Source organism: Podarcis gaigeae, assembly GCF_964106915.1.
Source record: "Podarcis gaigeae genome assembly, chromosome: 16".
Taxonomy (NCBI): domain Eukaryota; kingdom Metazoa; phylum Chordata; class Lepidosauria; order Squamata; family Lacertidae; genus Podarcis; species Podarcis gaigeae.
Genome location: NC_139693.1, coordinates 38,780,879 through 38,804,468, shown reverse-complemented (window position 1 = coordinate 38,804,468; position 23,590 = coordinate 38,780,879). Strand labels below are relative to the sequence as shown.

General features: G+C 45.8%; 1 protein-coding gene across 8 annotated transcripts in view; it reads right to left on the bottom strand.

Annotated features, from left to right (window-relative positions):
- Positions 1–23,590, bottom strand: part of ABCB9 (ATP binding cassette subfamily B member 9) — a 32,693-nt gene that overhangs the window by 2,199 nt on the left and 6,904 nt on the right. For 2 of the 8 annotated variants that reach the window (XM_083717141.1, XM_083717144.1), the window contains 10 exons: positions 20,745–21,482; positions 18,846–18,960; positions 17,568–17,698; positions 11,727–11,932; positions 7,871–8,068; positions 4,698–4,826; positions 3,425–3,613; positions 2,994–3,167; positions 2,248–2,407; positions 774–910 (listed from right to left, as the gene is read on the bottom strand). In XM_083717141.1, the coding sequence (XP_083573267.1) occupies positions 774–910; positions 2,248–2,407; positions 2,994–3,167; positions 3,425–3,613; positions 4,698–4,826; positions 7,871–8,068; positions 11,727–11,932; positions 17,568–17,698; positions 18,846–18,960; positions 20,745–21,363 (2,058 nt within the window). In that variant the 5' untranslated portion in view covers positions 21,364–21,482. The other 6 variants (XM_083717147.1, XM_083717146.1, XM_083717145.1 and 3 more) reach the window with 6 other exon arrangements.

Sequence of the window (23,590 nt, the reverse complement as noted above, 5' to 3'; positions counted from 1 at the left end):
GCTTCCAGGTCATGTGGCCAGCATGACTAAGCCGCTTCTGGCGAACCAGAGCAGCGCACGGAAACGCCGTTTACCTTCCCGCCGGAGCGGTACCTATTTATCTACTTGCACTTTGATGTGCTTTCGAACTGCTAGGTGGGCAGGAACAGGGACTGAGCAGCGGGAGCTCATCCCATCACGGGGATTCGAACCGCCAACCTTCTGATCGGCAGGCCCTAGGCTCTGTGGTTTAACCCACAGCCCCACCCACATCCCCTGGGTGACAGGTAAATTAAAACAAATAACAAAAATAACACCAAATTCCTCCCTCTCAACACACACAAAAACCAGGTTTGAAAATAGCCAGCCAGGGGCAAGTAACAGCAGCCTGCAGTTGACAAGGCAGGGAAGCTGATGTAAAAAAAAACAACAGTTTAAACTGAAGCCTCTGAAGTCCACATCAATACTCGGGTTCCCATATCTCTGTATTTTTTGCTTTGAATTTGCCCTGGCTCAATGTTTGCAGCCGGATTCCTCCCTCCCTCTAAGGAGGGGGCTATAGCTCAATGGCAAACCACCAGATGTTGCAAAGAAGGCCTGAGGGTCAGTCCTTGGCATTAACAGGCAGGGCTGAGAAAGACCTCAGCCTGAATTCCTGGACAGCTGCTGCCAGTCAACAGTGGGCAACATGGGTCCATCGTGGTAGCACAGTATGGCAAGCCCTTAAAACTGTGTAATTGGCACCCTAATGCTATGCCTGAACCAGAACACTCCCTCCAAACAATCATGCTCACCGCATGTTCACTCTCTGCATCCAGGGCACTTGTGGCTTCGTCCAGTATCAGGATTGGCGGGTTTCTGATTAAGGCTCTCGCAATAGCCACTCTCTGCTTCTGACCTCCAGAAAGCTGGGTTCCCTTTTCACCAGCTTCTGTTGGTTCAAAGGAAAGGGAGGAATCAGCGTTAAATCTAAAGGAGAAGGGTGGGCTAAGACAGACAAGGAAGCCCTAGGTTAAAAGGTGCTGAGAAGTCAGCAGGGAGGTCTTATGCAAGCCACATTTCTCACTCTCAGCCCACCCTCCACCATCTGCAACGTGAAAATAAAACTGACAGACCTCATAGGCTTGCTGTAAGGCAGCAGCGGGGAACCTTTTTTGCTTCATGGACCACATGCTTATCAGGATCAGCCTTGTGGGTCAAATTTGACAGCTGGGTAGAGCTGCCCTCTCAGTGGCATCGGGTGCAAGTGGTTTGAAGTCCCAAAGTTGGAACTTCAAAGCACCTTGCAAAACATTGCTAAAATAAAGTCGTCGTCCCCCCCCTAATTTAACAGGGGATTCCATTGCACATCCCCTGTTAAATTAAGGGGAAAACTCTTTGTTGCAAAGTTCCAACTTTGGGATTTCAAAACACCTTGCATCTGACAACATGGTGAGGGCAAGTCGTTCAGGAAAGGGTCTGCATGGAATCCTGCCAATCTGAGTGGGGTTTAACCCCCACTAATCAGTTGATGAGTGTGCGCTAAATACTACTGTTGTGGCTGTGTGCCTGTTTCCTGCTGAAACCAAGGGTGCAAAGCCAGTGCAGGATTTAACCTCGTCCTCCCACCTATCACATGATGTCACAAGTGGTGAGGGTAAGGGAAAGTGGCCTCACAGGTCAACGTGAACCCCTGGTGGGCCAAGACTGGGCTGGAGCTTCCCCACCTCTGCCCTTACCAGGACATATTAATGTGCTGTGAGGGGATGGATTAAAAAACCCCACACCAAACCCTTACCCACTACTCTTATGACTGGGGTAGTGGGAAGGCCTTGTATTAGTACTGATTCCCTCTGTCAGTAACCACAAGGATTCTCCAGCATATCTTTGCTTAAATATAATCTGCTTAAATATAACCTGAACCTTTTTCATTTGTTTTGTGTGTGTAATTTCAGTTTTCATGTGAATGTCTTGTTTCCTCTGTACTGTCTTGTTTCTTTATATTAATATGCTATTTAATCATGCTTTTGATTAAATAAAAGTGAGTATTTTTAAACAAGTGGTTAAATATAAGACCAAAATATGCATGTGTGTGTATGGCACAGTTTGAGAGGGGGAAAATACAGGAGCACACACTTGTTTTAGGGCGTCTAGGAGCTCTGCACACAAGAAGCAAAGAAGCCTCCATCTCCTCCTCCATCCCACAAGATGACTATCACTTGCAAGTAAGTATGAATCTGGGCTCAGCTGCTGATTTCTTGAAGACACAGATAAGCAGAGTTTCAATACCTGTGTGGTAGCCATCCTGTAATTCCGTGATAAACGTGTGGGCGTTGGCCTTTTGGGCAGCATGAACGACTGACTCATAAGGGACAGAGGCCAAGCCATAGGAGATATTTTCTGCAATAGAGCGAGCGAAAAGGACAGGTTCTTGGCTCACCAGAGATATCTGCATAGAGAAAGGGAGGAGGGACGGAAGGGAGGAAGAAGAGTCAGCTTAAATGACTATCCTTGCTTGTGAAGGCATCCGTTGTTAAGCAGAGCGAATTCCAAGCATTAATTACATGACTTCATTGTCCTGTGTGAGTAATACAGCCTCTTACAGCCTCCTTTTGAAAATATCTGTCATTAGCCCCTGCACTGCACTTCCTCACCAAACACTACTGCAGAGTGGGATGCTCAATGGCTAATAGCTACACAGTACTTTCATGTTTGAAAGGTAAGAGGGAGAGATTCTGAGCAGGTTCATTCAATTTAATCAGTTCTGCAACCTGTATAAATTATATTATTTTCCATAATGTCTTCCGGTTTTGCAAAATGTAGGGAAGAGGTACACAGGGCACTACCTCCAAAAGCTTGTTCAGTTTCTGAAGTTTCAAACCTATTTTCACAGTCATAAGGACTAGAAACTCTCCTTTCTCTTCTTGAAAGTAAAGTAATATTTTCAGGAAGCTCAAGTCTGCTCTTCAACAGAATTGGCTCAGCCTTGCCCAAGGCCATTTAAGAGCTAGAATACGGTTACCAGCGAGTCGTACCACTGAGTGCAGGTACTTGTGCTCGTACATGTTAATAGGCTGTCCATCCAGCAGGACTTGCCCATCTTCAAGTGGGTAGAAGTTTTCCATGATGCTGACACAGGAGCTCTTCCCGCTGCCTGAGGGCCCCACCAGCGCAGTCACTTTCCCAGGATGAAGCGTGAAGGAGACATTCTGTAAAGCAAAAGGATGTCTCTGCATGACCAATAGGGGTTATTTCAGCCTTTCCCCAACCTGCTGCTCGCCATATGTTTTGGACTACAATTCCCATCATCCCTGACCATGGCAGTGCCACTTTGTTCTTTGTTTATAATATATGTATTTTATCTTCCCTTCCCACTGCCAAAGTCTTTAAAGTAACTATTAGAAACTGGCTATCCATGGCCACCAAAGCCAAATGTTCAGCAACAAGGCAGGTGTGAGAAGCTTACCTGCAAGACCTGGGTTGCAGGTCGAGTGCGGTAAGCAAAGGTGACATTCCTGAACTCCACTTTGCCTTCTAGCTGGTTGGGGGCCAGAGTGCCATCGTGCACCATGCTCGGCTTGCGGTCTATGAACTCAAATACTTTCTCGGCAGCTCCAACACCTTGCATCAGCCCACTGTAGACTGAACCAATAGACTAAAAAAATAAAAGAAGTGGAGGACATTACAATTCTAAGAACCTCTTACATTACAACAAGGAGGGAACAAATCAGGAACATTTCCTGCTTTTGAAAAGATGTTTTGCAAATAAGTCGTCATGCTGTGAGAAGGTTCATTCAGAATTAAAAGAAGGCTGTCCCAAGAGGCTGTCCCAAGTGGTTAAGCCAGGAAGGCATGGTCAATGCTGACATTTACTCAAGTTGCCTCACTCAGTTTTGGACACACCTTCAGTAATGGGCATTGTTAGAGGGTGACGGCAGCCCAGGATGTGTGTGGCTCAGGGCACCTGAGCATTGGATCTTTCGTGCTGGATCCTTCTTCCCTTCTTTCGCCTTTTATCTAACTTGGAAGTTTTACGAGATAGTATTTTAGCGCACCAGTGGAGAGGCACTGTGGCTCATCTCACCCTCTCCTCCACAGTAGAAGCCACTGTGAGAAGCTGGACTATTAAGGATCTTCAGCAGGGCTCTTCTTACTTACTTAAGCCATCATGTTTAATCCTTAAAAAATAATTATTTTGTGTATGTTTGAAGCTAGCTAAGTAGTTGCTGGACTCCAGCTCTTATCAGTCCCAGCCACCATGGCCAATGGTCAGGGATGCTGAGAGTTGTGGGTCAAGAGTATCAATTTTAAATTATAATTTAAATTAAATAAATTTGGTTGCACCTAGATCCTTCTTCATCAAATGCATGACTGCACATATGGCCCATCTAATTCAGCATCCTATTTCTCACAGTAGACAGCCAGATGCCTAGGGCAAGCCCCAAAGCTGGACCCGAGCTCAACAGCACTGTCCCCACTTTCAGTTGCCAGCAACTGGCATTCAGAGGCATACTGCCTCTGACAGCAGTGGTAGAATAGATAATCTGCTAGTACATTTATGAAGATATAACTATATACCCGAAGCTCAGGCTAGGCTGAAGCCCCACATAAGACTGGAAAACAAACACAGTTCGTGGGAGAATGCTGAAGACCCTGATAAGAAAGAAACTCCACAGAGATCAGTTACTTTAGCTCTCTTAAGACTGGGACATAGATGCTTTCAGATGGGTGAAACTTACCTCCATGCAGTCTCCAAGGACAAATTCATAAATAATGAAGGATATCAGGTTCCCACTGGTCATCTGGTCAGTGATCACCAGGTGGCCTCCGTAGTACAAAATGCTGACTTGAACAATGAGGAGTGTTAGCTGAAACCGAGCACAGAATCCAGATTCAAAAACAGGAGACAAGAGTATCTCCTGGGTTCAAGAAACTGAGGTTTCACCTTAAATGGCAATCATGTTTGGGTTGGTGTAGGCAAGATGAAGGCAAGGAACAAACTGAAGCAGTGAGAGGATAGAGGGCAGTGGGCATAGCATTGGTCTGAGCAGAAATGCACTATACCAGGAAGAGGAGAAGTTAGTGACATGTTTGGTACACAACTGATAGCGTGTAAAGCATTAAGATTCATGAACAGCTAAATGCAGGAATAAGGACTGGATGAGTGGTCTTTTGGCAACAAAACATGCAGGGAGTACAACAGTATCGAAGGAAGACATCCACTGTGCTGTATATAAATATCCAGGCCAGGATCAAACTCAGGGACAGGCTAGTATGTAGTAGCAGGAACCAGCTGTGCACAGCACCTGTGGCCTGGTGCTTGCGATATCACAAAACAGCATTTCCCTCCTCCCTAGAGCAGAGTTTGGTCTTCATTGTAAATATTGCAAGACTGATACCTAACTCCCAGTTGCACTGGACTTGAATTGACTTTATGTATGGTATTGTTCTAATTTTCATACACACGCACACAAATATTTTTATATATGCAGCTGTTCTATCTATGATTTTACTGTATTGTAAATCACTTTGGGATGCCTCATGAGAAGAGATTCACAAATGAAGTACGGTAGTATAAAAATAATAAATTTCATGGACCAGAATCCACCTTATCAGATGCGTGAAATGTTATCCTACGTTAGGAGGGGGGCATTTATGCACACACACGCTTGTCTGCTAACAATATAAATATTTTTAAACACTTAATTGTCGTAATCATGCAACAAATATATATTGTTATGTGTTGGGGTGCCAGAGTTTTGTGGGTGTAAGTCACCAATAATTCTTGGGTTTAGTAAAAGTTAGAATTAATCAAGGTTTGATTAAACTGTGTGAAACACGGCTGGATGCAGTTTATGTTAATGAACCAGTCTGGCAGGTCTAGCTGAGGGTAAGCCATTAAGAAACAAACACCCGTGACCAGTGGCGGAGAGACCTGCTCCAGCACCAGGAGTGGCGTACATCCGGGGGTGTGGCTGGAACACATCCCAGGGGGCGTGGCACGCATTGGGGGGGTATGCAGCAGGTGGCACATTTCTCAGGGGGCGCGGTACATGTTGGGGGTGCACGGTAAGCAGCGTGTGTTCCAGGGCGTGCAGTAAGTGGCGAGCGTCCCAGGGGGTGGGGGTAGCTATGATGTCACCCCCTGGTATGGCACCTGGGGTGGACTGCCCCCCACCCCCACATTCGTCCGCCAGTGCCCGTGACAGCCCATCAAGGAAACCATATATAGAGAGCAAAGACTGCCAGACAAGGAGGAGAGGGGCCCCTCTCTCAGTTGTGCATTGGTGGGCAGAGACCAAAGTGGTTAGGATTTCTGGGGAGGTTTGGCAAGCAGAGGGGGAGCAGGACATGATGTGTGGATGCTCTGCAATCCCTTCATCTAGCTTCAGGTTGCATATGTGTGTAAATAAACCAAATAACATGAAGATACCACACACTGTGCTGTGCCTTATTCCCAAAGGAAACACAGGCCTGGGTGAGGGCCTGGAACCCCTGAAGCCTCTGGCACTGCTGAAAGGGGATTGGGGTGGCGTGTAAATCACACACTCTCTATATTAGGCCTGGGCGATATATCGATACAGTGGTACCTCAGGTTAAGTACTTAATTCGTTCTGGAGGTCCATACTTAACTTGAAACTGTACTTAACCTGAAGCACCACTTTAGCTAATGGGGCCTCCTGCTGCTGCCACACGATTTCTGTTCTCATCCTGAAGCAAAGTTCTTAACCTGAAGCACTATTTCTGGGTTAACGGAGTCTGTAACCTGAAGCGTATGTAACCTGAAGCGTATGTAACCCGAGGTACCACTGTATTTTGCCCAGGACTGGTATGTATTTTGCCCAGGACTGGACAATGTTGGTTTCACTCAACGGTACATCGCTGATGAAACCGCCACACGCCTGAGTCCCTCTGCTAGCAGTGCAACTTCATCCAGGGGTTGTTGCTAGCAGAGGGACCCGCAAGAATGGCAGTTTCGCTTGAAATATACTGCTGAATGAAACTGACTTTGTGGTCTGCCCTCATATAGCACAGAGGGAGAAACAAGCTGTATCATCGAGGTGCTGATACGACTTGTTCCTCCCTCCACATCTTTAAACTGCTCAGCCAAAGGATGCCTGGTTGCCATTCCCTTCAGCCAAGTATTTAACAGAGCCCCCAATCCAGTGCTAGCTTCCCAAGCTGACAGTGAGGTAGGGGCTCTGTGAAACTGCCCCACCCAAATGAGCATCCCTGACGCCTCAGCAGCATTGGATCAGCTGGTGTGGGGGAGGCTTCTTCTACACCCCAGCTGCACGAAGCCTGATGCTGCTGAGGAGTTGGGGCTGACTCAACTGGGCTGGGGGGAGCCCTCCTGCCGCCAGCTGAGCAGCGGCCTGGGCCAGCTGCATTGGCCCTAGCGTACAAGGGCTCGAGCTCTGGTGGCGAGAGCTGCAGCAGCGTCAACCTGTGTCTAGCCGGCTGGGGCCAATGCAGCTTGTTTCAACATCATGGTATATTGCCAATCTGCAATGTCTGGCTGGTGATAAATCACACTGTTGAAAATCTAACTTTGCCCAGCCCTACTCTCTCTATATGAAACAATATATATGTGTGTGTGTGTGTGTGTGTGTGTGTGTATATATATATATATATATATATATATATATATATCCCTGACAGGGTCTCACACAACTTCACATGCATGCATGCATGCATGCACGCACGCACGCACACACACATTTTTAACAGAAACAATTATCATCACCATGCATCTGCTGACATGGATGAAAGTTTCTGCCATGATACATTTGTCAGTCTTTAAGATGTTTGCACAGAACCCACCCATGTTAAAGGGACAGGTAAACCTGACGACAATGAAGGTGAAGACAGTAACCTACAAAGAAGCAGGGGGGAAGGAGTTTCCACCTACCCCACTGGACCACACATAGTAGGTGTAAGCCATGGCTTCTTTTTTGTTGAGTTTGTAGACTTGCTGCAGTTTGTCCGAATAGACGTTCGCCTCCACTTCCTCGTTGGCAAAGCTGCGGACAGTCTTCATGGCTGATATGGTTTCCTCAGCGGTGTTGTTGGCTTTTGCCAAAGCATTCTGGACCTCTTTGGAGAGTTTCTAAACGGTGGACACAGAGAGGTAGGGCTGTCCCATAACCAAGAAATGGAATGAGCCTACTTAAGGGTTTCCCAGACTTTCAGAATTTGGGAGACCCCAACAAGTCCTGGCAACTGAACTACTTCTCCTCCTCCTCCTCCTCCTCCTCCTCCTCCTCCTCCTCCTCCTCAGGTTACTAAAAACCTCCAAGGTCACTTACAACCATATTCATATAAACCGTGAACAACTGATACAATTTCAGAATGAAAACCAGTAAATCCATATTGAGGTTTGGCAGCAACCATAATCATGGCTAGTGAATTCAGGCATAACAACAAGAACACACCAAACTATACAGGTTAATATCCTGGTTTGGCAGCCCCTTACAAATATGTGAGCATAGATATAGACATCACAGTTTGGCTTTGTGCTCCTGCTGATTCTGAATGCTACCACTATATCAGGGAACTGTATTATATAAGCCACCACCAAGCAGAACTTCTCCCCTCTGCTCATCCCCGTTGCTGCCTGTGTAAACTGAGGCACCCAGAGCAGGGCCTGCAGAGCATATCTTGAGACAACCTTTCCCAACCTTGTACACTCCAGACTTCGTTGGACTTAAACACCCATCAACAAGCGTAGCCAATGGTTAGGGGTGGGAGGTTGTATAGTCCAGAAACATCTGGAGGGTCACGGGTTTCCCATCCCTCTTGTCATCTGCTCAGCAGGTAAATCCATCAAGGCCAAGAAATAAAATAAAAATCCCCATGGGACTTCTGCAAGGCTTCCTCCTTCAGAATTTTATGAACAGCAGCACTGTACATCTCTGTCGCTTCTCTGCAGCTCCTTTTTGGGTTGGTATTGCACATGCAATACTAGAGAACAAAATCAGGAATCCACACACCACCAGCCTTTTTGAATTCAGATGATAAAATGCATGAGCATGAAGACACTATAAAGTGCTCAGATTTTTTTAATGTTTTACTTTCTGTGATTAGTTTTGTAGTTAAAAATAGAACAAAACTTATATATAGAGAGAGAGAATGAATACATGTTGATATATCTGTATTCATACAGAGAGAAGGGATGGATGAATTCTATTTTTGATTCTATTTTTTCTAGGCTTAAATTGGGTTCTCCACATTTCTGCAGCAATTGTTTTTGGAGCAGATATTGGAAAAAAATATCATTAAAATTGACAGATTAGTGCTAATTTCTCATAACAAACACATTTTTGTATGCAGTTTTGACTAATATACACATTTTTGCAAGCAATTTCCCCAAAGATAATGACTTTTTTCTAGGTTCTTTTTACTTTTATGCACCCTTTTCCCATGCATAGGCATCTCTGTGCACATTGTTTGGTTAGACTAAAGCATCTCCAAATTGGGGAAACTGCAAATTCCAAAGGCTAGCTGTGTTCTGGTACTAGTATTGGTTTGAGAAGTGAAGATTAGGTAGTTTCTCATTAAGATACAAAGACAAGCAAATTTCTCCTCCATCCCTAACACCGCCCCCCAACAAAAGGCCAATAAACTATGCATACCCCACAGACCAGGATGTAGCAACCCCTCCTGCCCTGTTCCCCTCAGTGCTGAGTAGCATTAATCTTGCAGCATGAGAGCCAAGAAACTTCTGTTGGCTGAGAGCCAGGCATTCAGTGACTCAAGCAGAGCCTTACTGAGATTGTGTGGCGCTCCATGGGACAGCCCCCCCTTGCCTTTGCAGTGGGAGCCAAGCTGGGGAAGCATGAAGGACGAGGCAGAACAGGAAATGCACATTTGCAGACTTAAGCACTCCATCCAGCAGCCAATGACCTCAGGCAGCAAAGACTCACACTGAGGCAAGCAGGCAAGGTCAGCCACTCGCAAAGGACAAAAGATTAGCCAGGTGAGCAGATGTCCCAGCTGGTATTACAAGTTATGGCAGCGAGAGGAGAGGTAGAATGAACAAATCACACGCAAGAGAACAATCCCCCTGTACCAGAAACAACTAGGAAAATAAAGCAGCAACAAGAGGAAACCTTGGACGCATCAAAATGGAGTGGCCAGAAACCAATTTTTGGGGAAATTGTATTAAATTTGTTTTAATTTGTGGCTGATTTGGTAAAAATTGGAATATCAATAAAAACAAATTGGCAAAAAAGAGAAAGGACACAATCCCTTCAATCCCAGCTCCTGCGGGCAAGGCAGGAGGGGAGGGGTGGAAACTTGTCATGAAACAGATGGTCCCGGATTTAAAAGAAAGCATACAAAAGGTTTTCCACAAATAGGTGATGTGCTTTTGCAGGAAATAATAGTAGTGATGATGGCAGCATCAAAAGCTGGGTGGCTTTCCAGAGAGCTTACAATCTATCGTTAAACAGCAACCTTTAGGATTCACGCGATGTTTGTTTTGTTAAAGTTCAGTGTACTTCACATGGATATGTGCCGGAGGCTGCCCAGAGTGGCTGGGGAAACCCAGCTGGATGGGCAGGAAATAAATAATAATAATAATAATAATAATAATAATAATAATAATAATACAGTCTCTTGAATCCTTACTGTCCTGAGCCCCATGTATATGGAGGACATGGTCAGACCCTGGGAGAAGCTCAGAGAGTTGGAGATGGAGGACCCTAGGGAGGGTTGGCCAATATTGTTATCCTCACCTTACAACACACACTCGGCCGTTATGCTCTCCTTTTCAAAGGAGATGGCTGGGGGAGAGAGCCTGCCATGAAAATGCGGCAGCATTACTACAGAGAGAACGTATGTATAATCTTTGTAAGTGAGTCCCCCTGCCCCGAAAGACACAGCCCTAGGACTTCCTCTCTAGAGACAGCTCTAATTTCTTTTCAAGTCATCTGAGAAAGTAAGACAACCTGCAACTGCCTATGCCTCTTCCCCACTTGCTTTGGCAAGAGAGGCTGCAATCCCATTCCGCAGGGAGGACAAGGCAGGCAACTGGGCAACAGCGCTGCCAAGGCCAAGAAATAAAATAAAAATCCCCACAGGACCTCTGCAAAACCTTCCTCCTTCAGAATTTTATGAACAGCAGCCCTGTACATCTCTGTTGCTTCTCTGCAGCTCCTTTTTAGGATGGTATTAGAGCAGCCAAGAAAACAAGGGGCATGGGCTTGGAATATAGGACCAAAATTGTATGTGCAATATTGGAGAACAAAATCAGAAATCCACGCATTATTAGCCTTTTCGAATTCAGAAGAATGCTCATGCCTCTTATTTTTTAATGTTTTCTTTTCTTTTGATGATTAGTTTTTGTGGTTAAAAATGGAACAAAAAATATATGAGAGAGAGGCACTCAAGAGATGGTGTGTGAAAATAGGACAGTTCTCAGAAACTGCTCAGAACAGTCTTTGCCAGGAGATTGCTCAGGACACACCAAATTTGCTGTGGGAAAGGATATTAGCTCAGTGGTTAAAGTATCTGTTTTGCATGCCAAAGGTCTCAGGTTCAATCCCTAGCATCTCTAGGTGGGGCTGGGAATGTTCCCTGTCTGAAATCCTGGAGAGCCACTGCCGGTCAGTGTACTGAGGTAGATGGAGCAATGGTCTGACTTGGTAGAAGGGCAGCTTTCGATGTGTTTGTGTCCCCAAAACAGAGCACCCACAGGCAAACAGACAGACAAGCTCTGAGAATGAGCTCTGGGGTCAGGCTTAAAAGCTACAGGTAACACTAACCTTGTAGTACTTCCCGTAAAGATCTGACATGAGCATGATTATGGGGAATCCCATGAAGGTTACCAGGGAGAGCTGCCACGAGAGGCTGAACATGAAAACTATCACCCCCGTGGCCTTGACCATATTGCGCAGGAAGATGTTGATGTTCTGCGACACCAGGTCACTCACAATCGTCGTGTCCGACGTCAGCCGGGAAATAATGTCACCTGAGAGAGAAAGAAAGAGAATGAGAACAGAAGCAATGTGTGAAGAGCAAGATCCATGGGCTGGAGGGTGCAGGGCAGGGGGCAAAATAGGCTTTCTCTGCTCACAGAGAGAACCCTGCCTATTTGTTGAAATATGCACATTCTCTATTAATTATTCTTATTATTAAAAAATAAAGTGCTACAGTTTAAGGTACTAATGTGCAATCCTGGGAAATACGTATTTGAAAAATGATCTATGGGTATCAAGGATGCAAAGCAATTTTCTTTGAAAAAGGTCTAATCAAAATGCAATAAATAATTATGAAAAACAGGAATAAAATTAGCAAATAACAATAGTTGTAACAACAACAACAAAACCCCAGCCAATCAATTACATTTTCTTTAAAAGAAGAAACAGAAAACAGAACTTGACCCCACTTATAGGCTGGACTGAAACCCAAACCAGGGCCTGTTCCAGCTGGCGTGTGCCACCTTTGTACAGGGCCAACGACCACAAATTGCCACACAGGAAGGACACAGAGGAAGGGGCCGTAGTTCAGTGCTAAAGGATCTGCTTTGCATGCAGAAGGACCCAAGTTCAGTCCCTGACATCCCCAGGCACAGACTTCCTTGTCTGAATCTCTGGAGAGCTGCTGCCAGTCAGTGTGAGATTACTGAGCTAATGGGCCAGTGGTCTAGCTAGATAGGACCACTTCTTAGGCAATCTACCAAGAGTTACAAGTTAGGGGTTTATCACAAAATAAACCCAATGGCTTCTCCCACTCCAAACCGTTTGCACCAAGGCTGACTGATCTGGCCATTCAAGGAAATTTTTCTGGCTCTCACACTGATTTTGGCAGCAGCAAAAAGGAAAAATAATACAGTGGTACCTCGGGTTAAGTACTTAATTCGTTCCGGAGGTCCGTTCTTAACCTGAAACTGTTCTTAACCTGAAGCACCACTTTAGCTAATGGGGCCTCCTGCTGCCGCTGCTCCGCCAGAGCACGATTTCTGTTCTCATCCTGAAGCAAAGTTCTTAACCTGAGGTAATATTTCTGGGTTAGCGGAGTCTGTAACCTGAAGCGTATGTAACCTGAAGCGTATGTAACCCGAAGTACCACTGTAATCAGTATGACACTGAGGTACACAGAAAGTTTTAAACCTCTCAGCCCAGCCCAGCTCCCCAACGCTCACACATGCGTGAGAGTGTGGGTCTAGCATATGGCCCCCAGAAGGTGGGCCAATTATGAATGTGGCTCTTGGACCCAAAAATGGCTGGGTATCCCTACTTTACTTTTAAAAAAGGATCATCCAAATGGCGATATGACTGACTAACTGTGCACTCAGGTGCTCCAGTCAGGTTCTGGCCACCTCCACTCCCAAGAAGGAAACCTACGCCGTGGAGAGATGAGTGTCTACCAAAGAGGAAGGGACATAGTGCATAATTCTAGGTGTGTGATTGTGCAGTTTCTCAACATAGCCTGATTCACTGGAAAGTACTAATCATTTTTCTGCATCTGCAACACAGAAGTACAACCAAAGACTACAATAAACCCTTCCCTAAATGGTTCTTTGACTTGCAGAGGGGCTATGGATATGGTAACACACAGGGCCTCTGTGCCTTTTAACTGAGCCCCAGTTCATCATTTGCTTCCTGCTGCAGATCTGAGAAATTCAGCAAGTGCGCTCGCGCTCTCTCTCTCTCTCTCGCGCGCTCTCTCTCTCTCTCTCTCTCTTTCTCCGGAAGGCAAGGAGCCAAGGATATTGTGGTGCCTTCTGGTCAGAGAAAAGCTTGCTGCCAGAACCCTCAACACAGAGGGCAGACCACAGAGAGGCTGAAACACATCCTTAACTCAAAAACCCTTTGGGCCAGAATCCAAAAAAACTGTGCAGCTAGTTGCATCTATGCAAGTGTTGTGTGTGTTTCTTTAACAGTGACCTCCCCTCTCTGTCATGAGGGGACCAAGAGGAGATCCAAAAGTAGTTTTTGACACAGACTGGTGTGCAGGAGGGAGTGGCTAGATCCAAGACAAAACTGCAAAGCAGAGTTTGTTCCAAACCCATATTTGCACCTTGAGCATTTACATCCAGAGGCCAATGTTCTGATTGCTTCAAGGAACGTATGAAGCTCTTATACTAAGCAGGGGCATCAGTTCGTTTAGCTCTATATTGCCAACACAGACTGGCAGTGGCTCTCCAGGGTTTCAGACAGGGAGCCTTTCCAGCCCTAACCTGGAGTTGCTGGGGATCCCACCTGCAGCCTTTTGCATGCAAAGGAAGTGCTCCACCGCAAGTGGAGTACCTCTACAGACTGCTATAATGCTGTGAGATGCAGTTGGCTGGATCATTGATATGGCCAGTGTTTTTTTTCCCCCTTAAAAAATGTTTAGGGGTAGTCTTATTGTGACTCAAGAAAATCACCATTTCATAGTTCAAATCAGGAAAAATAAATATAGTAAAGGGACAAAAGTACAAAGATTCACAAAATGTTTAGGGGTATGTGTACCCCCAGAAAAAAAGCCCTGGATATGGCAGAGCATGATGTCCGCAGCAGGAAAAATACATTGTGGACTCTCCAGGCTTCCTTAAGTGGCTCTGCTCACCCGGCTTGCTACCACCTGCCTTCTCCCCAATCCCTACATGTGGCCTCATGTTTCCTTCATCCATCAAATCCTACTTGAAGCTCAGCTCTGCCGTGAAGCCCTTGGGCCTCACCCGCAGCCAGAATGGAACCTAGCCATGTGTACCTGCATTTCCACATGCCAGGGCCATTAGCAATGCACATCCCACTCCTTCCTGCTCTTCATTGTTCTCTCACACCGTCATCACTTAGTTCAGGGCGGCCCAACTTCTCATACCAAGCTGGGGAAACGCTAACTAGGCTTTGGGAAGGAGGAAAGAGAACTCTAAGACCCGTCACAGCCCTCACGCCTCCTTCCCAAAGCCCAGGGCTTCCTTATCTGGTTTTGGAAAGGCAGTGCAAGGGCCAGGGGTGGACATCAAATGTTGCCAAGGACTTCTGAAAAGGCCTCAGGGCCAGGCCTCGTGTTGGACCACCTTGATTTAGATCAGGAGCTTCTCAAGGCAGTGAGGGGGCTTATGGTTCTTGGAAAAACATTCAGAATACAGTGGTACCTCGGGATGCGAACGGGACTTGTTCCGGAGCCCCGTTCACATCCTGAATGGAATGTAAGACGTGACGGCACGTCTGCGGGTCGCATTTTGCCGCTTCCGTGTGTGACGTCATTTTGAGTGTCTGCGCATGCGCGAGTGGTGAAACCCGGAAGTAATGCGCTTCGTTACTTCCGTGTTGCCGCGGAGCGCAACCCGAAAACGCTCAACCTGAAGCACATTCAACCCAAGGTATGACTGTAATACGCATTTCAAATTCTTGAGCACTTGGGCCATGGGTCTTTGAGCACATTCCTATCAGCCTCAGTCCCGTGGTCACTTGCACCTTCTTAACTTTTAGAGTGAGGCCAGCTGCTCTATTTAGTGCTGCTGTTAGGAGTAGAGTAGGAGAGCTAGGAATACATGTGTACATAAAAATAGATACCCTCCCTTTTTCCTTGTTCCTGGAGCTCTGAAAAAGGAACTTTTTTCCTGAATGTAAACTTTACCTTCACATGCACACATCAATTTCATGCAGGCAAGCAAGAAGCATTTTCAGAGTTCAATGTTAGATCCCAGCCAGACAAAAACACTCAGATTACAAAGCAGGGTCTGGGAGGGGAGAGGCTTGGAGGCCTGGATTTGGCCCTGGGGCTGAGGTTGCTCCTCTAGGGGGTTGACTGAGAAACAGTGATGCAATGAGTCAGTGTCTTAGCCAGAAGGTTGGTGCTTTGAGCCCACCTAGGGACTGCTGTGGGCAAGATTCCTGCCCGCAGGTTGCTGGACTAGATGACCCTCAGGGTCTCCTCCAACTCTATAATTCTATTCAACAGCCTGGGAAGCTTCCTTAAGCCACAGATCACCCCATAAAAGCACCTTTCTGCAAGGATGAGAATGAAACAAAAGTTTGCACTGCTATTGTATAGATCTGTGGAACTCACATCGACAGGAAGTAGCTGCTATTCTCAGAGCCACCAAACAGACTCTTGGGCTGGGAGTATTGTTTAGAAGGTCTTGTTGCTGTTGCTAATACTAATTTTTGTATCTTTCTTTTAGATCTTATTATGATGATTCCTGTGAAAATTGTTCAGCTTGGTTGTGTGTTTTTTGATGTTTAATTTATTTATTATGACTACCGGTACTTTTGATGTTTGTAAATATGTCATTTTCTTCATGTTGTAAGTCAGAGCATGGTTTGAACTATGGAAAGGGGGCGTACAAATTAAATGATGGCTGTAAAATGGGAATAATGAGTTGCTGCAAGTACTAAATGTCTGTCCTGGACACAATTAAGTGGCACTGATAAGCAATCAATATTGCTGTTTCCTTGTGGATTATATAAAACACTTATAATTTGTTTTTCCAGTGTGGAGGGGAGGGGAGAATACTTAGAAACAATTGTAGTACAAAAGAGAAAAACATTATTTTTAAAAGATGCCAAAGCATATTAAATTCAACCAGTGCCTGCTGAAGTAAAAGGAGAAAGATGTGGAGCCTGTTGCCCTCCAGGTGTTGCTGAACTACATTTCCCATAATTCCAAACCATTGGCCGTGCTGGATTGGGCTGCTGCCTTAAAAGAGGTTCAGAGTGAGTGTTGTTAGCCGCCCTGAGCCCAGCTTCGGCTGGGGAGGGCGGGATAGATATAAAAATTATTATTATTATTATTATTATTATTAAGGTGTTTGTTTCTGGTCACTCCAAAACAAAGGCCTCACTTCCCCTCAAGTCACAGCTATCACAGTCAAAATCTCTTCTGTGAGGCCATGTGGAGTGGAGGCTTGATCATCTGAGCATAATGCCCATAAACATATGGGATTACCAGTAAAAAAACACAAATGCATGATTACCAGACAGGCACATGAGGGGCTGACAGCCATAGAGTTCTTGAATCAATATAGAAAAGACTGCATGAGATCACTTCCTTAATGTTTTTGTGGGAATTTCTAACAAAGGAGATATTTTGTACGTCTTTTTTGCCTGAGTGCGCTCTCACTCTCTCTAGCCAGCAATATGAGCAGACGTACCTGCCTTGGCTCTGCTCAGAACCCAGACTCCATTTAGAAAATTAATTTTGTATTTTGTGACTAAGAAGTGTTTTTACCTGCATACTACTGTGATGTATTTCCTCCCTGCATTGAAATGTAAGTAAACCTTTTTGCTTTTACTAAAATATGTGTTTTCATTCTCAGCAATGAGGACAAGGAGAGGAGAGGTCAGCAGACCACAAATAAACAGGGATAAAATGTGTAATTGCCTAATTCCTAGCTTCCAATAAGCTGCAAAAGTGCATGTTGTTTTCATAGCCTGTTTACTCTCATATTTCTCCCACATACATGGGACAGGAGGTTTAAATTTAAATTTACAGATTTAATCCTCAATCCATCTCCATCACAGCTGATACAGGGGGAGGTCATCCTTCAGACCCCCAGTTTAAAGCCTCCCCCACCCCAATAGTTATACTGGAGATATTCCCTGTTGTGTAATTCTATGTGTCTCCATTTCCTGACATGAAAAGATCTCACAGCACAGATAAAAGAAACCCACCAGTAAGATTTTCATCAAAGAAACTCATTTCCTGTGAGACCAGCGACCGGAACAGGCTGTTGCGTAGCCGAATGTTCAGCCTAGCGAACACGAGGGTGAAGACTCCGCCCCGGATACCTGCGGCAAATGAACTGATTGCAGATAAGAGACGTTATAGGACAGACAGACACCGACACACCGACACCTCAGCCCAGTCCTACCAAGCAAGAGGAAGAAGCCAAGGCAGAACCTGGGGACAGGCCCAGCCAATGGGGTGCCCTCCAGATGTTGCTGGCTCCAACTCCCATCAGCCCTGACCTGGGACTGATGGCAGCCGTGGTCCAGCGACATCTGGAGAGCAGCACATTGGCCACCCTTGTCATGGGACACAGGAGCACCAAGTGCTTCAGAGGCTCTGACAACCACCCCAAGAGTTTCACATTTCACTGCACTTGCTCAATATCTGGAGTGAGACAGCAGTCTAGATCTGGCCTAGAAGCCGCTTCCTCAGCCTTCTGGAATCCCTATGAAATTTTGGTCAAGAGCTGGTGGATGTCTCTTTATGAAAGCTTTCACTGCTTGGGAGGGTGGAAGGTGTTTTCAAGTTGTGAAGCAGAAGGTCAGCTGTGTCCTTACAGATGTTGTTGGACTTCAGCCCCAGCCAGTCTGGTCAGTGCAGTAGAGTTATTTTAGTTTTTAAAAAATGAAGTGCCGGTACTCGTATACTGTTAAATGTTTTGTGGGTGTGATCACAAAATGGCTGCCATGGGCAGCAAAAAAAGTCATTGAGAGACATGCATGCAACATGTGATTCCTATCCAGAGTGTGTGAGAGGAGTTAAAATGAAAAAGGAAGTAGAATATGGACCCTTATTTTTAAAAGTACGCAAATCAGTGCCTCCTGAGCTGTTGGCTTATGTGAACATCTTCCCAGGGTGCCTCAGTCTCTACACCAAAGGTAGTCAATGTGATGCTCTCAACATGCCATTGGGTCACTTCCTCCATCATCCCTGGCTACTGGCCATTGCCACTGGGGTTGGTGGACGCTGCAGCCCAACAACATCTGCAGGGCACCACAATGGCTACCCCTGCTCCACAGCTAAGAAAGGAATTCTAGGATTAAATTGAATAGGATCCTCTCTGCAAGTTAAAAGAAGAAGCAGGGAATGGATTCCTGTACTCAGGCCCCAACTATATGGAAGATAACTCCACCACGTCACATTATGCAACATGACAAGATTTTCCAGCCCGCCTGTGGGTCAATTATTCCAGTTTGGTCCAACTACTCAAGCAAGGCTACCTTCCTATGGCCAGAAGGGCCATGATGACCACCGCTGTGGAGAACTGCTCCATACTCTTCTGGATTACTATTCCATCAATGGCCCGACCTGTGTAGTACGGAAGGAATGTCTCTCCTGTTGGAGGGGATGACAAGGCAGATTAAAGGCAAAAACCCAAGAAGGATGTAAAGACAAGAATCCCTGTTGTCATCTTCAAACACATTTGGCCCCTTGCTGTCTTCCCAAGCCCTGAAAAGGAAGGGCAGCGGGGGCCCAAGGGGCAACGGGGCCTGCATACTCATGATGCTTCCGACCAAAGGTAAAAGTGGGAATCTTACCTCTGTATAGCAAGCCAATATTTTTTTTAAATGTTTTAATTTGGGGAAGAATTCAGTGTTATGTTAAGGTGATTCCGTCAGGGTAAGCATTTCACTTTGCAAGACGGAGCAACCCACCCTCCTCCTCCTGCATGTTGTTTTTGGGGTCCTCCCAACCCCCCAAAGTCAAATTTGGGGCCACAGAGAGTGTGCTGGGGGAGAAGAGGTGGAAGCAGTGTTTCCGCTAACAGGCTTCAGTTGAATCCCACCCTTTGATTTTTACTGATTATTTTAAGGTATATTTTATGCTCTTTGTAAACAGCTTAGGGCTGTTGCTTACAATTAAACAGTATACACATAACGATTAAACTTTGAATATAAGTATAAAATTACAACTGTACAAAAAGCAGAGATTTACGAGCACACAAACCATTGTCCAGGCAAGCAAATTGCATTATTGTGGTTCACAGGTGCCTTCTAGCCACAAAGTAACACTTGAGGAGGATGCGATAATGAGGCCAGTGAGGGATGTGGCCTGCAAGAGGGACATAGGATGGGCAAAGCCCTAAGGTCTGAGCTGCCACACCCCTGAAATTTACTTGCATCTGTCAGGGTAATGTTGTGGCCAAGAGCATTGGACAGAGGACCTGGGAGAGAAGCGTCCATACCTCAACTCAGACATGAAACTCACTGGGTGACCATGGGCCTGTCACAGTCTCTCAGCCCAACCTTATCATCACAGTGTGGCTTGGGAGGATAAAAACGGGAACAGCTATGCACGGGCTCTTGAGCTCGTTGGAGGAGAGGGATATAAACACAGTAACAAACCACCTGCCTGCAGTGTATATACAACTGGAAAGCATTATTAGGGGAAGGGCCACAACTCAGTGATAGAGAAACCACTTGCCATGCAGGTGGTCTCTGGTTCCATCCCTGGCACCTCTAGGCAGGGATGGCCGTGTCCCCTGTCAGTAATAGTGGAGAACTTCTGCCAGTCCAGACCTCTTTGTTTGGCCCTTGGACTCCTCCCAGGCCACACTCCCTCCTCTGGTTGTTTTCCCTGGCCGGGATTTATCCTTCAACTGCAAAAGTGCCTCTCGCTTGCTGGACTGGAGAAATGTATGCACCAAAAGCTCTCACTTTTGTGTGGCTGAACTATAGCCAACTATACAAAGTTAGCAGTCTCTCCGCTGCCTCTGTAAGTCTGACCCTGAGGGAATGCTGCCCTCAGGCTCCCCACACTTGGGGCTCATCCACACTTCTGCTTGTCCCATGCCTAGAGAGCAAGGGGCTGAGAGGTTTTCTGCTTGTCCTGCGCTTGCTAGACAAGGGCCCAAGCAGTCTTCTGTTTGCCCTGCCACTTTTTCTGGGAAAACCCACTCTTTAGCAAACAGGTTGTATCGGAGTAAACATCAATCCATGGAAAACCTGATTGGCATTTGCTAGAATTCAGCAGTAATGATTGGGTTTCCTGAGGAGAAAATGGCAGGACAAGTTGAAGACTGAATGAGCCCCTGGTGTAGACAACAATGAAGTAGATGGTCCAATGGTCCAATTCAGTATAAGGCAGCTTCCTATAGTCTCACCAATGGATGTACTCACCTAAAGCAGCCACTAAGAGGAAGAAAAAGGCCACTACAAGGAAGTGAACATCTGGTTTGGTGTAAGACAACAGCTTACAAATGGTGGCTGCTGACGCCTCCTCTTTCTTTTCCTGGGCATCAGGCAAACTTGCATCCCCAATTTCTTCTGCTTCAGTCCTAGATTCGGAATTTACTCCCAGAGTCTCCCTGGCAGGTCTCACCGAAGAAAGCAGCTGCCACAAGGAGAAGGTGGCCGCCAGGGACACGTATGTCCAGGCAAACAAACCCCAAAACCAGGGGTCTTTGATGGTCTTCCTCACCTCCGAGTAGAGCAGCAGCTTGACCAGGGCGTAAATCCCCACCGCAAGGCAGACAAGTGTGATAAAGATCCGGGATCCTTTCAAGCGCTTGGGACCATAGTTAGTGTTTCTCGCAACCCCGATGGCAGCACCCAAAAGCACACAACTCCGGTACAGGCAGGCCCCCCAGATGTCCAGCATGGAGTCGAATATGTTGAAGTGCTTCAGATCCTGAAGGAAGCTGCCACCACTGCGGCTGTGTTTGTACAGCAAGGTGGTCACTGTCACATCCAGGCCTGTGAAGGCCAGAGTGCCGACCACGGCTTTCCAGGCATGCATGATTTGGATGGTCCTGGCGAGAGGTAGAGGCAGAGAAACAGCTGGAGACCCGGAAGGGGAAGGAGGAACAGAAAGCCTCCTAGTCGAGGGTCAAAGCAAACATGTTGGACCAGCCCTTTCTGGAAGAGAGAAAACAACATGCAGGTATAATGGAAGGTGGCACAGGGGAACTTCAGGCTGTATCACCCTCTCCAGCCACTGTGGGAAAATACCGCTTTATGGCAATGTGGTGGATTAGGAAATGTTTACAACCTATTTGAGTGAGTTTATCGACTCAACAGGAGTTGTATCTGAGTAAACATGCTTTGGATTCCACTCCATGGCTGAAAAAGAGCTTTGTGTTTCTTCCCACAACACACACAGCAGATGGAACAGAGGCCCACATTTTCCACAAGTTGCTGGCAGAGTGAAATGGCTTTCCAGAAAAGGGAGGCTCAGAAAACCAATATCTGCAGTCCTCTGAAGTGGAGGTTGTGCATTGGGTTCAGGCTGTGTGCAGAGGTTCTGTCACAGTAAGATATATTGAATTTTTCAACTTTCAAATTCCAAAAATGAGGGCTTCTAAAAAGTTGTTACGTGACTTGGGAATTTGAAATATATTTTGGTTAAATTAATATAATTTAGTTTTGCTTGGTAAGTGAATGTGTAAAATTACATAAAAATCATTTTAAATGGTTGCCAAGTACTTCCAGTTATATTATATATTAATATTATATATTATTATTATTATTATTTAGCATTAGCTGACATTTTCAAAGGTAAAATAAAAATTTGTTGGTTTTCCTAAAGTAGTTTTTGTGCTTCTTCATCAAACAGAGACTTACCAAGCTAAATGTTGTCAAATCACAAAAATAACACCCTCTGTGTCCCATCCTCCATGATTCACTATCCTGTCCAAGCACAGCTGCCTCACAATCCTTCAGGGATGCATAAATTCATGGTTAGCAGGCTGTGTTAATAAGTGAAGGGGTACAGATTTTTTAAAAAGGGTTAAAGATAATAAATAGCACTATTCCCCCCTTTTTTGCCAATAACAATTATTTCTGTAGCAGATAAAGCATTCCAGTCCACAATAACTTGTGTATTAGCACATGTGGAATTGTACAGTTCCTCTCTGGGGTAGTTAGGGTTTTTAAAGTCATATAAGCCTTTTTTCAAAAGGACTGCAGACTCTGCATAACTCAATATCCCAACCATCACCACCCCACTAAAATATCCTGCTCTGTTAAGTTTGGCTGGCACAGGTGCCGTTTCCCCAGCAAGCAGCAACTCTGGCCAGGTGAGATTTGGACAAGGGACTCCTACCTTTAGCAAAAAACCAACAGGGAACCATCCCTCACTGGCCCTGCCATTGCCCCCCACCTGCCAGTGAAAGACCAGGTGTGAATAACTTCTCTTATCAATGCTAGGTGTCAACAATTTCATTTTTTTAAACAGAAACAAACAAACAAACAAACAACACTTCACCCAGGTTACCTGGTGCTCCCCTCATCTTTCGGGGGTGCTAGTTGGGTAGACTTTTAATGCCAAAATGTGCTTAAATGCCACCTGGCAACCAAGTCCTGCCATTACCATCTACTCACAAGAAACCCTAAAACTTTTAAACACTGAAGAGAAGAGAACTCAGGATAACAGACCTTTTCCCCTTACAGGCCTCCTGACTGTTGCCATGGAGATAGAACAGGGGAAGAGGGTTGGTTCCTTCCTGAGCAGTTTTTAAAACTAAACAAAATGGGGAGCCATTCTGCTGGAAAATGTGGCAACACCTGTCGATACAACAGCGATGGGAAACCTGTGGCCCTACCGATCTTGTTGGGACTCACAATGCCCATTGGCCCTGCTGGATGGCCACAGGCTCCTCATCACTAATATAAGAGAGACTAGAAACCAAACTCCAGCATGGAAGGAAGGGGCACAGAAGAGAGAGGGGGGGTGGGCAGCTGAAATAACTCCTGGGGGAGCAGCTGTGCTAATCTGCTGCAGCAAAGGCCATTTTTGAAATAGCAGCAGAGGCTTTTGCGGAGAAACAGCGGGATGCTTCTGTCAGATTAATGAAAGGTTCGCCTCAGCTGGTAGAGGCATTTAAGTTATATATTTATTTGCATGCTGCTGAATGCCCAAATAGGCTTCTAAGTGGTTTAAACAAAGTATTTAGAAGTATACAAAGTATATGTGGGGGAGGGCAGAAAAGGTCCTTTTCTGTGGAATCCCCCTGGCCCCATCTCTT